The 15,829-nt window shown below is 36.7% G+C and overlaps 1 protein-coding gene across 1 annotated transcript; it reads left to right on the top strand.

Annotated features, from left to right (window-relative positions):
* The first annotated feature begins 247 nt into the window (after positions 1-247).
* LOC149186199 (heat shock cognate 70 kDa protein-like) lies at positions 248-2,529 on the top strand. Its single transcript, XM_089412585.1, has 2 exons — positions 248-532; positions 777-2,529. Exons 1-2 carry the CDS (start codon positions 328-330, stop codon positions 2,522-2,524), a joined length of 1,953 nt encoding a protein of 650 aa, XP_089268711.1. The 5' UTR covers positions 248-327; the 3' UTR covers positions 2,525-2,529.
* The last annotated feature ends 13,300 nt before the right edge of the window (positions 2,530-15,829 follow it).

Raw genomic sequence — 15,829 nt, 5'->3', positions numbered from 1 at the left:
CCAAAGAAAATAAAAAATACCCATGACAGATTGGTTTTGGGGCAATTCGTTGAAAAACCAACCCCTCTTTTTTACTCATTCCAAGGGAGAAGTTAAGTTGAAAGTATTTCTACGACTATAAAATATGGTCAAGGGAAGGGAATTCAAGTGTGAAACAACTATTTTGAACATTCCCCCTCTCGTGCTTCTTGGCCTGCATTACTCGTCTACAGTTTCCATCGCTCTCGGCCCAATTTCGTAACTTAACTCCCTCTCTGCGTTCGATCGCTCTCGGCCCAATTTCGTAAGTTAACTCCCTCTCTGCGTTCTGTGTGTGAGAGTGTCAATATGGGCGAGGGAGCAGCGATCGGAATCGATCTGGGGACGACGTACTCGTGTGTGGGAGTGTGGCAGCACGACAGGGTGGAAATCATCGCCAATGATCAGGGGAATCGAACCACTCCCTCCTATGTCGCTTTTACTGATACAGAGCGTCTCATCGGAGATGCTGCCAAGAACCAGGTCGCCATGAACCCTATCAACACTGTTTTCGGTTAGTAATCTCTGTCACTCTTTTGAGGGAGTTTATTCCACTGCTTATTTCTGTATATGTGATTCCGTTGTTGTATATTAATTCCCCTTTCATTCTCGAATATGAACCGGGATGGACGTAATTCAGATTATAGTTTTTTTAATGTGATTGATATGAAGGCTCGAATTTGCATCTGTAAGATTCTTTTGTTTGTGTAGAATTTGCGTTTGTGTTCAATCTAAATCAGTTCTCTATGTTATGGCAGATGCAAAGCGGTTGATTGGTAGGAGGTTCTCTGATCCCTCCGTTGTGAGCGATGCGAGATTATGGCCTTTCAAGGTCATTTCAGGGGTTGGCGATAAGCCCAGCATCGTTGTAACATACAAAGGGGAGGAGAAGCATTTTGCAGCCGAAGAGATCTCTTCCATGGTTTTAACTAAGATGAAGGAGATTGCAGAAGCTTATCTTGGGACCACTGTTAAGAATGCTGTGGTCACTGTTCCTGCATACTTCAATGATTCTCAAAGGCAGGCAACCAAGGACGCAGGGGCAATCTCCGGTTTGAATGTTATGAGAATCATCAATGAGCCCACTGCTGCTGCTATTGCCTATGGGCTTGACAAGAAGGCTAGCAGTTCTGGTGAGAAGAATGTTCTTATCTTTGATTTGGGTGGAGGTACTTTTGATGTGTCTCTGCTCACAATTGAAGAGGGTATTTTTGAAGTGAAGGCTACTGCTGGTGATACACATTTGGGTGGTGAAGATTTTGATAATAGATTGGTGAACCACTTTGTACAAGAGTTTAAGAGAAAACATAAGAAGGACATTAGTGGTAATGCCAGAGCCCTCAGGAGACTCAGAACTTCCTGTGAGAGAGCTAAGAGAACCCTTTCATCAACTGCCCAGACCGCCATTGAGATTGATTCCCTATATGAAGGTATTGACTTCTATACCACTATTACTAGGGCTAGATTTGAAGAGATGAACATGGATTTGTTCAGGAAGTGCATGGAGCCTGTTGAGAAATGCCTGCGGGATGCGAAGATGGACAAACGCTCAATCCATGATGTGGTTCTTGTTGGTGGGTCTACCAGGATCCCTAAGGTTCAGTCCTTGTTGCAGGACCTCTTCAATGGCAAGGAGCTTTGCAAGAGCATTAACCCTGATGAGGCTGTTGCATACGGAGCTGCAGTGCAAGCTGCTATTTTGAGTGGAGAGGGCAGTGAGAAAGTGCAAGATCTGTTGCTTCTAGATGTTACTCCCCTTTCATTAGGGCTAGAAACTGCAGGTGGGGTTATGACAGTTCTCGTCTCTAGGAATACTACCATCCCCACAAAGAAGGAGCAAGTCTTTTCTACTTACTCAGACAACCAGCCTGGTGTGTTGATTCAAGTGTATGAGGGTGAGCGAACTCGAACCAGGGACAATAACTTGTTGGGTAAATTTGAACTTTCTGGTATTCCCCCTGCTCCCAGAGGAGTTCCCCAGATCACTGTGTGCTTTGATATTGATGCCAATGGTATTCTAAACGTCTCTGCTGAGGACAAAACCACTGGTCACAAAAACAAAATCACCATTACAAATGACAAGGGTAGATTGAGTAAGGAGGAGATTGAGAAGATGGTTCGTGATTCTGAGACATACAAGGCTGAAGATGAAGAGCACAAGAAGAAGTTAGAGGCCAAGAACTCTTTGGAGAACTATGCTTACAGCGTAAGGAATACCATTCGAGATGATAAGATTGCGGCAAAGTTAGATCCATCTGATAAAAAGAAGATTGAGGATGCCCTTGAACAGACTATCCAGTGGCTGGATAACAACCAGATTGCAGATGCTGACGAGTTCGATGACAAGATGAAGGAGCTGGAGAACACCTGCAATCCTATCATTGCTAAGATGTACCAAGGCGCTGGTGCTGATATACCTGGTGGAGCCTATGGAGCTGCTGGCTCTCCTGAACAGGGTTATTCTGCTGCTACAGGCTCGGGGCCTAAAATTGAGGAAGTTGATTAAATATTTTTTATTTTTATTTTTTTTTAACCGTGTTAGAAGATGATACAGCATCATTACAAATCAGGATTTAGAAGGTGGATTGTCTCTCAATTTTAGAGATGAGAATTGAATGCTGTTGTTTTGAGCAGTAAGGAAATGAGGATTTGTGTTCAGCAATAAGGAAATGAGGATTTGTGTTGGATATTCTATTTCCTGGTTATTTTGTTGGAATACTGGAGAGCTGTTTAATTTAGTCGAAATTTTTACATTTCTTTATTGGTTTTGTATTGGTGTTTTTGGTTCTTACAAATTAAGATTTAGAAGTGGAATGGTAGGGTTTGCCTTGAAATATTTTATATCTATTTCACTTTTATTAAGATTTAGAAGTGGAATGGTATGGTTTGCCTTGAATATCTATTTCACTTTAATTATGGTGGAATAATGAGGATTTGTATTGTGTGCCTTTAAACATTTTATATCTATTTCACTTTCATTAGGGTGGAATAATGAGGATTTAGAAGGTAGATTGTCTATTAATTTTAGGTATGAAAATTGAATGTTGTTGTTTTGACTTGTAAGGAAAAGAGAATTTGTGTTGGATATTTGATTTTCATTTTGTTGGAATACTCGAGAGCTGTTTTTTTTCTCAATATTCTTTTATTGGTTTATTGGTTTTGTATTGTTTTTTTTCTAACTGATATTACATGGTAAAAGTTAAGTTACCCTATAATATTTTTGTAGTAAAAGTGTATGCGTAATTGGTTCTCTTCTTTATGCTTTCATTGTAAGTTTTACTGATATAATTCAAGTTAAATTTAATAGTTTGTTAGAATGGATAAGATGTTTAGATGTTTGAGTTATGAAAGCAATTGAATTCTGATTTAGGTTCTTCATACTCGTTGTAAGTTTTACTGATATAATTTAAGTTAAATTTAATAGTTTGTTAGAATGGATAAGATGTTTAGATGTTTGAGTTATGAAACCAATTGAATTCTGATTTAGGTTCTTTATACTCCTTGTTGTAAGTTTTACTGATATAATTTAAATTTAATAGTTTGTTAGAATGGATAAGATGTTTAGATGTTTGAGTTATGAAAGCAATTGAATTCTGATTTAAGTTCTCTATACTCCTTGCGAGGAATTGCATGGTATAATACATGAAATTTTGAGGTTTAAATTTCCAAGTATCATGGTACAATAGGCAAACGTATCCTTTAAATGGAGGAAACCATTTCTCAAATGAAATCTACTATTTAAGTTAGCAAAACATAGCTAAAATGAAGCCTTGGTAATCGCTCTCCATCCACTCTAAAACATAGTCTCATTAACTTCACAATATATCATTTTAGTTCATTATTCAACAATTTAATGAGGTAATGATATAATGATTTTTTCTTCTGTTTAGACATTACGAAAAAAATCAATATTTGTTACAACTTATTATATTTCATAATATAATAAGTTGCATTCTATTCCACTTAAAATTTGATAACTAAAATGGTCTATTTTATGATATGGTTTGTCTTGTTTTCACATAATGAAATGATCTAATCTATTGAGTAATAAAGATACAAAATAATTATAAACCTAACCATTTTTGTCAAAGAGAGATTTCTTAATGATTTATTGAAGTAGTGTCACCAATAAAATTGAAATCTAAGCCTCTATCCTTATTCTTCCAAGCAAATAAAAGACGATGGAAAAAAATAGAGACATTAAGAGTACAACAAAACCTCTATTTATACTAAAAAGAGAAAAATCTTAGTTTAAACCTTAAGTTTCCAACAAAAGTGGCATTTACAAATATCATTATAAAAACATTAATTTTTAAAAGATTTTGGAATTAGTTATTTGTTAAGTTTTCAATTTTACATGTTTCTTTTATTCATATTAATTCTTTCTTATATCTAATAGAAATTCCTTGTCGTTGTTTGGGAAATTTTGCCACCAATGAAATGGGAATCTAAATATCATTCAACGAAGAATAACAAATATACAAAGTCATAAGCATGTCAACTTGCTAATTCTTTCCTTTTTAAAAGAATTATTTTGAAGAGTAATTTATAAATTATACTATTGATCCTATTCCTTGTCATTTGTCAATTTTCTACATGTTATTTGGGTAAAACAAACATATTCTACTATTCATCCTAATCATTGTAGAGCAAACTATAACTAAATTGAAGTCAAAGTGATTACTTAACTCTCCATTCACTTGAGCAATCCAAAATCCCATTAGCTTCACACTGGACCATTTTAATTTATTATTGAATAATCTAATGATTCAAGGGTATAAGTATTTTTGTTTCATCTTTAAACATGGTAAAAATGAAGTTCTTATGTTTGAGGAAATATATTATTAGTGTTTTTGGACTCATATTAAATATGTTCTCTGGTAATAAAATAAAAAAATAAATAAACTTGTAAAAAGAAAATCACTTTTGCCAAAGTGAAAGGTGTATTATTAATGTTTTTGGGCTCATATATTAAATATGTATTTAATAATAAGATTAAAAAATAATAAAATTTGTAAAAAGCTAACCACTTTTGCTATAGCTACTCATTTGTTGAATTATTACAGTGTTGTTGGGGTCATATATGATGTCATTTGGTAATAAAAATTAAAAAATAATTAAATTTGTAAAGAGCAAGCCACTTTTACCAAAGTGAAAGGTGTTTTTATTGATTTATGGTTATTGATTTGTTGGAAATGAAATTGAAGTAAATTAAATAAACATGTTTAACTTGCCATTTTGAATTTAATTTGCCACCTTGAATTGGAGGTTGTGTAATTTTTTTCTATCTATAATAATGGGAGGCATAATGAGAAGGTTGGAATTTTCATTTATGCTAAGGAAAATGTTTAAGCTTAAATCTTAAGTTTCCAATCAAAGTGAAAGTTCTTATTATAAGTATATTTTTACAAGTATAAATATATGATAATGAAAATTAGAGAAATATTGTAAAATATTTTCTGGATCTTAATTTCAATTTTTACAAGACCAAGACTTTTATCATATTGATGTAAGTTTTAATTATGTACAAATAGTTGTTGCAAATAGATTCTTAATAAAAACAAAAAAATAAAATGACACAAAAATTTACATAAATTTTATCTTGGAAGCTCAAAGACCAAGAAGTTTTTTTCATTATATTTTAGTACAATATATTAAAATACAATATAAATCCTATGGAATATGAATTTTCAATCAAACCGTAATTCCATAACTGAAACTACACAACTATGGGAAAACTAAAACGTTTTCATAAACACACACCCAACAATTGAAAGAGAATATTTTAATAAACATTATTAACACACATCCAACTATTGAACGAGAATGTTTTAATAAGCGTTATTTAAGTCTAGAAAAAACTAAAAATAAACAAGGAACATAAAGGTATGTCAAATTTTAAAAGATTTATTTAAGGCAAAGATAGATGTAGGTTAACTTATTATTTTATTATAAATTTTTACAATTATTATGGCTTATTATTTATTGTAGTATTATTATTGTTTCCTCTTTTTTTATTTTTAAGGACTTCAATTTAATCTTTTCCTCCTTTCTTTTTTTTCAAGAAAAAGATTATAAATTTCTATTAAAAAAGATAACCAAAATTGCTTTCCTCAAGTATTAATCCAAACCTATGAATGGAAGTCCACATAGTTTCTCTCATAAAGAGCCACTCCTGGTGAGGTAGTTGTTCTTGTTGGAAACTAGATCACTATTGAGAGGAGGGCGGGGGATGAACAGTAGTGTGAACACTTATACAATTTTTCTCCAATTATTTAATCTTTAACATGCATAAACTGAAACACATAATTAGATATTAGTGCATCAAACATAATTCAGAAACCATGAAAGCAATCATACAATAGACACAATTGTTTCCGGTGGAAAACTTATCCCAGACAAAAAACCACCCTCTTGTTGTTGCGCTGCTCAATTCTTCAATTAATTTATCAAACAAATTATACATGGAACAACTCACTCCCATGAGCGGGAAGACTCAAATTCTTTCACAGTATCTTGGCACTATCGGACAGGAAAATGTGTACCTCACGAATTTGCGGACTACCATCTGCTGAAGGCCACCATGATCAACGATCCTCGCAGGTTACTCTTGTAACAACAACTCTACAGTATCCGGTCTGCTGGTACTATCACGGCCAATAAGCCTCGCCCAGTTTTTTCTGAACTATCCAACCACCATAGGATAGAGAAATCTCTTCCACCTATTGAATCTGCTAATCATTATATACTCAAAGCCTCCATGTGAGCCTCATTTCATATATTTTCAAACCGGACTCCTAAAACTTGCTCAACATGAGCACTTCAGCAACATATCATCAAAGCAAAATAAAACTCTGAATCCATAGACATGGCTGAACCACCCGACCATAGACATGGTTGAACCAAATCTCTCTTTCGACGAGTCACCCCTGTGCCATATTCCAAGCATGAATGTGGGATCTCGTAGAAAAACTAATCCAGGAACAACCAAGGGAATCCAGAGGTTAAACCACCTCCACCCTAACCAAACCGTGATCACACCAAAAGAGGTGCTCTGATCACAACCAAACTGAACTTGGAATGCCATCTGGAATCCATCACTATCCTTGAGGAATTTTCTGTCTCTCACTCTTTACCATAATCCAAACCTGGATCACTAGGCCCTAAACCAAGACTTCTCAATCAGGCTTTACCATGTATCCCACCAAAACTGGTCAAGGGATTCCTAGGCCTTTGGGAAATGAACCTTGAGACCACCTTCTCCCTAGATTATGAAATCCATCCGGAAAACCAAAGATCAAAACCGAAATAAACATCCCAACACCATGGCATCCGTAAAAAGGCAAGGCTAGGATGAAACCTATGAATGGAAGTCCATAGTTTCTCTCATAAAGAGCCACTCCTGGTGAGGTAGTTGTTCTTCTTAGAAACTAGATCACTACTGAGAGGAGGGCGGGGGGTGAATCAGTAGTGTGAACACTTATAAAATTTTTCTCTAATTATTTAATCTTTAACATGCATAAACTGAAACACATGATTAAATATTGGTGCATCAAACATAATTCAGAAACCATGAAAGCAATCACACAATAGACAATTGTTTTTGGTGGAAAAATTATCCCAGACAAAAAACCACCTTCTCGTTGCTGCGCTGCTCAATTCTTCTATTAATTTATCAAACAAATTATATATGGAAAAACTCACTCCCATGAGTGGGAAGACTCAAATTCTTTCACAGTATGTTGGCACTATTAGACAGGAAAATGTTTATCTCACAGATCTGCGGACTACCATCTACTGAAGGCCACCACGATCAATGATCCTCGCGGGTTACCCTTGTAACAACGACTCTACAGAATCCGGTCTGCTGGTACTATCATGACCAATGAGCCTCACCCAATTTCTGTCGAACTATCCAACCACCATTGGATAGAGAAATCTATTCCATCTATTGAATCCACCAATCATTGTATACTCAAAGCCTCCATATGAGCCTTGTTTCATATATTTTCAAGCTGGACTCCTAAAACTTGCTCAACATGAGCACTGCAGCGACATAGCATCAAAGCACAATAAAAATTTGAATCCATAGACATGGCTGAAACACTCGACCATAGAAATGGCTGAACCAAATCTCTCTTTCAGCGAGTCACCCATATGCCATATTCCAAGCATGAATGTGGGATCTCGTAGACAAACCAATCGAAGAACAACCAAGGGAATCCAGAGGTTAAACCACCTACACCCTCACCAAATTGTGATCACACCAAAAGTGGTGCTCCGATCACAATCGAACCAAACTTGGAATGCCATCTGGAATCCATCACTATCCTTGAGGAATTTTTTGTCTCTCACGCATTACCATAATCCAAAACCAAATCACTAGTCCCTAAGCCAAGACTTCTCCCTCAGGATTTACCGTGTATCCCACCAAAACCGGTCAAGGGATTCCTAGACCTTTGGGAAATGAACCTTGAGACCACCTCTGCCCCAGATTCTGAAATCCATCCGGAAAACCAAATATCAAAACCGAAATAAACATCCCAACACCATGGCATCTGGAAAAAGGCAAGGTGAGGATGAAACCACTGTCATAACCTGACAAAACCATGCCACTAGCTGCAAGAGAACCATACACCAACATGCAAATCCATGCATGTCCAAACCAGCTAGGAAATCACACATGCAAAAGGTTACCTGCAAGTTTTCCTATTGATGCTACTTGGTCCTGCTCTTGCTCCTTGATCCTTGGTTTCCTTCCTTTCCCTTTGCTTTCTTTTCCTTCCTTGATCTAAAGCTAGGGTGCTCCAAGAAAACTCTAAGTGATCAAGAGTGAGAGAGAGAGAGAGATAGAATAATAAGAGAGCTCCAAACTTGAACTGATAAAAGGTTAGCAAAAGCTTGCCCATTGATCCTCAGAAGCCTTTTTATTAATAATGCCTTTATTTTATTCATTTTCCATTATTTTCCTTCAATTTCCTCCTCACATGCAACCTGTGACCTTTTACCTTCCTTTTCTCATATTTTCATTTATTTTCATTAATAAATGTGCCAAAAATGCCTTTTTTTCCTTTTAATCCCTTTGCCTTAGCCTTTTCGAATTTTCCTTAGCCAAAACACACATTTACTGGTGCCCAATAAGATGTATTTTCCCAACATTCAACTTGGAAAAAGTGTCCCTTAGTCATGGTCTTATTTTTCCTTTATTTACTTTTATTACATGAAATTTTCACGAGGGTTGTTACAGAACCCTTCCCCTTGGGAACACCGCCCTCGGTGTTAAGCCACACCATGACCTCAGCAAAACCATTGAAAACCAAACATATTGCCCATGGAGCTTTTGTTGGAAATACTAAGAGTGGGGGTGAATAAGTATTTATTTTCAATTTTCATTTTTATGAGTTAAATAATTTACATTTAGAACACAAAATGAACAATAGGAATACATGCTTTTATTAATATAATCTTTACAATGAATCAGGTACAATATATATAAAGCTTCAATCTGTTGCCAAGCACCAACTTGGACTTTTTGTGAGGCTCCAACCTCCAGGGCACCAACCCTGTCTTGTCAAGGCACCAACCTTGGATTTAGGAGCACCAACTCCAAGGACACCAATCCTTCCAATTCTGAGGCACCTACCCCAAGGGCTCCAACCCTCTACTGTATATTGTCTAGATATGTTTGGTAGTTATTCTCTGCTCCCAACCCTGCTGGACCTACGACTTACTTCTGTCCTCCTGCTTTCTTCTGTCCTGCTGGACCTGCAGCTTACCTCTGTTTCTTCCAGTTTATGAGTTGTGAACCGTTACCTCTTCTCTATGATAGATGCCCGAGACGCCTGACTGTCTGCACACAAAAAAAAAAAACAGTTCTCTGATTCAACCCATTGTTCTATCTGCCACGGTAAGTGCTTCAGGAGTGACTTCTTCTCACTTTTCTTAGTGTCACAATCTCTTACTTCCAAGGATCATACTCATGAATACTTCAGTATTGGTGTAGCCTATTACTCCCTTCAAATGATGGCAGATCAAACCTTATTTCACTTCATCGAATTTTTTAAATCAGTTACGATCTATACTGCTCCTCTTTTTTAAATAATCACAGGTTCAAGCATTTCAAAGATTAATCCACGCAGTAGTGTCGCTTGACCTTCGGCTTCCTTCTTTCTCGTTTTCTCTTCAGCTTCCTCTGTTCCTTCGATTACCCAAGGAGGTCCCACATCCACGTCATCAATCACAATCACAAGTTCTGGAGGTCTTTTATAAGCTGTGCCCATAACATACTCTGCCTCCAATATCAACATCATTGATCTTCACATATCAACATAGTTAAAACCATATAATGGGTGGTCCCACCTGCCACATCATCACCTTAATCGCAATCGTGGTTTACCATCGTTACATTTATTCAAGACTAGCGATATGAGACGGATGCGATATTCCAATAAGCTTCTTTTGATAACTCAATCGGGTCCACTTAGTCCCAAGTCTTATCGGATTAATTCTCCACCGTTGATATCATCTTTAATCCGACAGTTGTTGATCCACCCGATCAACAAACCCAATTTTTGATCCTCCACCATTTGATCAAGGCGCACTGAATCCAATGGTTCATAATGATATTGGCTGGAAAACTTGCGTGACGCTTAACCGCCTTTACGGAGCCGATAAGGATTATAAATCCTTGATCTATAAAAGTTTGGGTCCGTTCTTGAGATTCACGTCTGATCATTTTGTGACCCAATATCCATTGGATATACAAGGTCATCAAATCTACGGCCTGTGGGTCTTCAAATAGCACACGGGTTAACAACATGCTTAACTCCCATCATTGACTGTGATGTAAGCGTTGAAAATGGGATCGACAACTAGGATTTAGTGTGGGCCTTCAACCATGATCAAAACAGACGTACACTCCTACCCCCTCTCTTCCGATAGCTGTTGCTCCTGTGGCTTATCTTCCGGTGACATCTTATAACTTCCGATATTGCTCCGATAGCTCTTCTTTTCTCTGATATTCTCTGCTCTGATAGCTCTGCTCTGCTCTGATATTCTCTGCTCTGATAGCTCCTATGACTTCCGATATTCTCTGCTCTGATATTCTGCAATACTCCTCCGATATGTTAACTCCTCTGATATTTCTCTGATATTTCATGTTAACTCCTTTGTTAACACTGTTTATGCACCTCTGCCAATGTGTTCCTTTTTGCTTCTCGTGGCTTCCAATGACCTCTTTGCTCCTTGGCTTCTTGCTCCTATTTCTTCACAGATCTACTCTGCTTCTCCTTGGCTTCATATCATCATTTAGTATCCTAGAATATTGCCATATTGACATTAATGACAATCTAGATCAACAATCTCCCCCTTTGTCATTGATGGCAATATTCTTCTTCTCTCCCCCTTTGACATCAGTGGCAAAGGAGTGCATAAGGACTCCCCTTGTCGAACTGCTCCCCTTGTCATGCAACATCTTTATGAATCAACTTAATGTGATGCTAAAGAAATAACCCCCATCTTTTGACGAAGATGTTCAAATGCTTCTCGAGGAAGAGGTTTTGTGAAAATATCAGCTATCTGCTCCTTAGTATTGACATATTCCAAGATGATGGTTTGTTTAGCTAATTGTTCATGAAGGAAATGATACTTGATTGGTATGTGTTTGGTTTTTGAGTGCATCATTGGATTTTTGCTGAGGCTAATATCACTTGTGTTATCACAATAGATGGTGATTGGTTGATTTGTACCTATGTTGACATCTTTCAGAGCTTCCTTCATCCATAATATTTGAGTACAACAATCTGCGGCAGCTATATACTCGGCTTCATTTGTAGATAGTGATATGGACGTTTGTTTTTAGCTGAGCCAAGATACTAGACAATCTCCCAGGAAGAATGCATTTCCACTAGTACTTTTCCAATCATCGACACTTCTGGCCCAATCAGCATCAGTGTATGCAGTCACAGTAAGAGTTGAGCTCTTAGGGTACCAAAGACCAAAATCAGGAGTTCCTTTCAAGTATTTGAGAATTCTTTTTATAGCCAACAAATGGGATTGTTTAGGAGCTAATTGAAATCTTCCCACCATTCCTATGGTTGCATAATGTCGGGTCTCGTAGTAGTTAAGTATAGAAGGGCTCCAATTGTTGACCTGTAATGAGTTGCATCTACTGGAGGGGAGGCATCATCTTTGCTTAATTTGAAATCTGTGGTCATAGGTGTGCTCATGGGTGCATAGTCTTCCATTCAATATCTTTTAAGCATGTCTTTAATATATTTGGCTTGAGATATGAACATGCCTGCTGTGGTTTGAGATACTTGTAGTCCAAGGAAGTAAGATAACTCTCCTATCATCAACATCTTGAACTCTTTTGACATATTTTGAGCAAACTCATGGCTCATCTCATCATTATTACTAGCAAAAATCAGATCATCAACATAGACAAGTGTGACTAGTAACTTATCCTCATTCATCTTTATGTAGAGATTACTTCCTGCCACCCCCTTCTTGAAGCCTTGTTGTTGTAGATAGTGATCCAATCTTGCGTACCAAGCTCTAGGAGCTTGTTTCAACCCATATAATTCCTTTTCAACTTACAAACAAAGTCTTTTCCTTCTGCTAGATTAAACCCTTCTGGTTGCTCCATGTAGACTTCTTCCTTGAGTTCCCCATTCAAAAATGCTGATTTTACGTCCATTTGATAGATTTTAAATCCTTTTGAGCAAGAAAATGCCAAGAACATCCTGATAGCTTCCACACGAGCTACTGGTGCAAAGGTTTCTTGAAAGTCAATTCCTTCAATTTGTGAATAGCCTTTACAAACAAGCTTTGCCTTATTTATGATGATTTGTCCATCTTCATTCATTTTGTTTTTGAACACCCACTTGGTTCCAATTATATTTTTAGCCTTTGGACGAGGTACCAGCTCCCATGTCTCATTCTTCTCGATTTGAGACATTTCTTCTTCCATGGCTTTTACCCAATGAGGATTCTTACTTGCTTGAGTAAATGTTTCTGGTTCTATCATGGATAGAAGAGAAACATCATTTTTCTTTGGTGTACTTGTCATCCTTCTTCGGGTTTGCATCCCTTCATCTATATTGCCAATAATCTGCTCTTCTGGGTGATGTTTTTGGAGAAAATTCATCTTTGAAGGGGTTTGAGATCTTTTTCCTTGTGTTTTTCTTGATCTTTTTCTTATTTTTCAGGTTCTTCTTCAATGAGAGGGTCAACTTCATGTTCTTCAATTTCTTTTTTCTGGAAGGTTTTCATCAATCTTCGCATCAATGCTTTCCACTATTTTCCATAGTCGATTATTGTAGCACTTGTAGGCTTTGCCCCTTGTAGAATATCCAAGGAATATCCCTTCGTCAACCCGAGAATCAAATTTTCCTGGTGAGCCATCATTGATTTTTATGAAGCACTTGCTTCCAAAAATATTGAAGTATTTTATTGAAGCAGGTCTTCCTTTCCATAATTCATAAGGAGTCTTCTCATTATTTGGTCTTAGTTGAGTTCGATTCAAGGTATAGACAACTGTCCCGACTGCTTCTCTCCAGAATTTTGGCTTCAAGTCATCTGCTATTAACATTTTCTTTCCATTTCTTGAATTGTTTGGTTTCTTCTTTCAACTACCCCATTTTGCTTAGGTGTTTTGGCAGTAGAGAGTTCTCTTCAATTCCATGTACTTTACAAAATTCATCAAATTCTTTTGATGTGAATTCTCCTCCTCTATATGTTCTGAGACATTTAATCTTAAAGTCCTTTTCATTTTCTACAAGAGCTTTAAGATTCTTAAAACACTCAAATGCTTCGGATTTATATTTTATGAAATATACCCACATCATTCTAGTATAGTCATCAACAAATAAAGCAAAGTGCCTTTCTCCTTGGAGTGCCGGAGTTCTAGTTGGTCCACACAAATCAACATGGATGATCTCCAAAGGCTTTGATGTAGAAAAATCCTTGGTCTTGTGGCTGGTTCTAGTTTGCTTTCCATGTTGACATGGACCACATACTCCTTGATTTGGCTTGAATAACTTTGGGATGTCTCATACTGCAATAATCTTGCTGATATTGATTAATTTACCGAAGCTTGTATGTCCTAGTCGCTTGTGCCACAACCAACTTTCCTCTGTTTGACTTAAGTAACATTTATCTTCTTGAATTTTGTTCAGAATGTATATGTTGTTTGGTGTTATAACCCCTTTCGCCATAACTTCCCTTGAGGAAGAGTTCCTTATTTCACAATATTTAGTGCTAAAGACAACATTATGTCCTTGATCACAGATTTGGTTAACACTCAGGATATTGTGTTTGAGCCCGTTTACTAGCAAAGCATTTTGAGCCTTTCCTTTTCCGTTAATAAGGATAACAGTTCCTTTTCCAACAATTTTGGCAGATCCACAAACCAATTATTTTTATCACTGTGAGCACATAGAGCTAGGCCACATTTATCCGTGTTGGGATTCTCATTTTTTGCTTTCCTTCCTTTGAGGGGGCAATTTTGTTCATTGTGTCCATTATCATTACATAATGAGCACATCGGATCAAATTTGGCCAAGGGATCAAAAAAGTTGTAGGTCTTGATTTGTCCTTGCCCTTTGGGACCATATGGTTTGTTTGTTTGATCCTTCAACAGCTTGATGACCAAAATTTTTACAATAAAAGCAGTGCCCAAAAAAGATAGTTTTGTACCTGTTGTAATAGCCATGATTTGAATCAACATTCCTCTTTGGAGTTACTCTCTCTTCATTCTTTGGATTTGAGATGGGCTTTTGATGAAATGATGTTTTCAGTTTTGTACTTGTTGTAATAGCCATGATTTGAATCAACATTCTTCCTTGGAGTTACTCTCTCTTCATTCTTTGGATTTGAGATGGGCCTTTGATGAAATAATCTTTCTTATTTTGGGTTGCTGGAAGTAAGTCGACATAGCTTTTTGCATTATTCTTAGTACTTGATGATTCTCCTTTAAAACCTATCCCAAATTTGTCATGTTGAGGTTTTTGATTATTTAGGATAGTGTCAAGTATTTGAGAGCTTTCCCAACCCTTTTTGACTTGCTCCAATTCCTTCCTCAGAGATACTATTTCGACTTCACGTTCTTCACAAACTTCTTCTTTTTCTTTTAGCTTATTTTTCAAGAGGTCTTCCCTTCTTTTTGTTTCCTCATTTTCTACCTTGAGAGAGATGATTTTATTTCATAATTTCTCATTTTCTTCAATGGCACTCATTAACAATTCATCTACATTTCCTTCTAGCCCTGAATCATCATCATTTGTGAATGCCATGAATAATACTTCTTGGCTTCCAGCATGGTCATTTTCTTCATCTGATTCTTCATTACCTCCTTTGCGGTGAGGGAACTGATTAATTGATTTATTTTTTACAAATTCATCTTCATCAGACTCATCTTTCTTAGAGAAGAAATTATTCTTATTGAACCCTTCTTTTTGTATACCATCCTTTTAGAATTTTCCTCACCATCACTATCATGCTTATGAGGACATTTTGCAGCATAATGACCTATTTTCCCACATTTGAAACAAATAAGAGGGTACTTACCTTTAATCTTAGATCCTTTCTTTAGTATTAATACAAATTGTGCCAATTTGGATTCAACATCGAAGTCATCACTACTGGTATTCCATTCTTTCCCCTTTTTTGATTTTGAGGCCTTGAATGCTGCATCTTTGGAACTTGGGCATCCTTTTCTCATCTCATAGGCAATGAGGATTCCATGAAGTTCATCCATCTTGAGAGTATCTAGATTCTTCATTTCTTCTATAACACTTACTTTGGATTCAAA

This window comes from Pinus tabuliformis, chromosome 3_1 (assembly GCF_031772625.1).
Source record: "Pinus tabuliformis cultivar Carrire ecotype Pingquan chromosome 3_1, CPIR1, whole genome shotgun sequence".
NCBI lineage: Eukaryota > Viridiplantae > Streptophyta > Pinopsida > Pinales > Pinaceae > Pinus > Pinus tabuliformis.
Note: the sequence above shows the minus strand (reverse complement) of the source record. Positions and strands in the feature narration are given on the sequence as shown.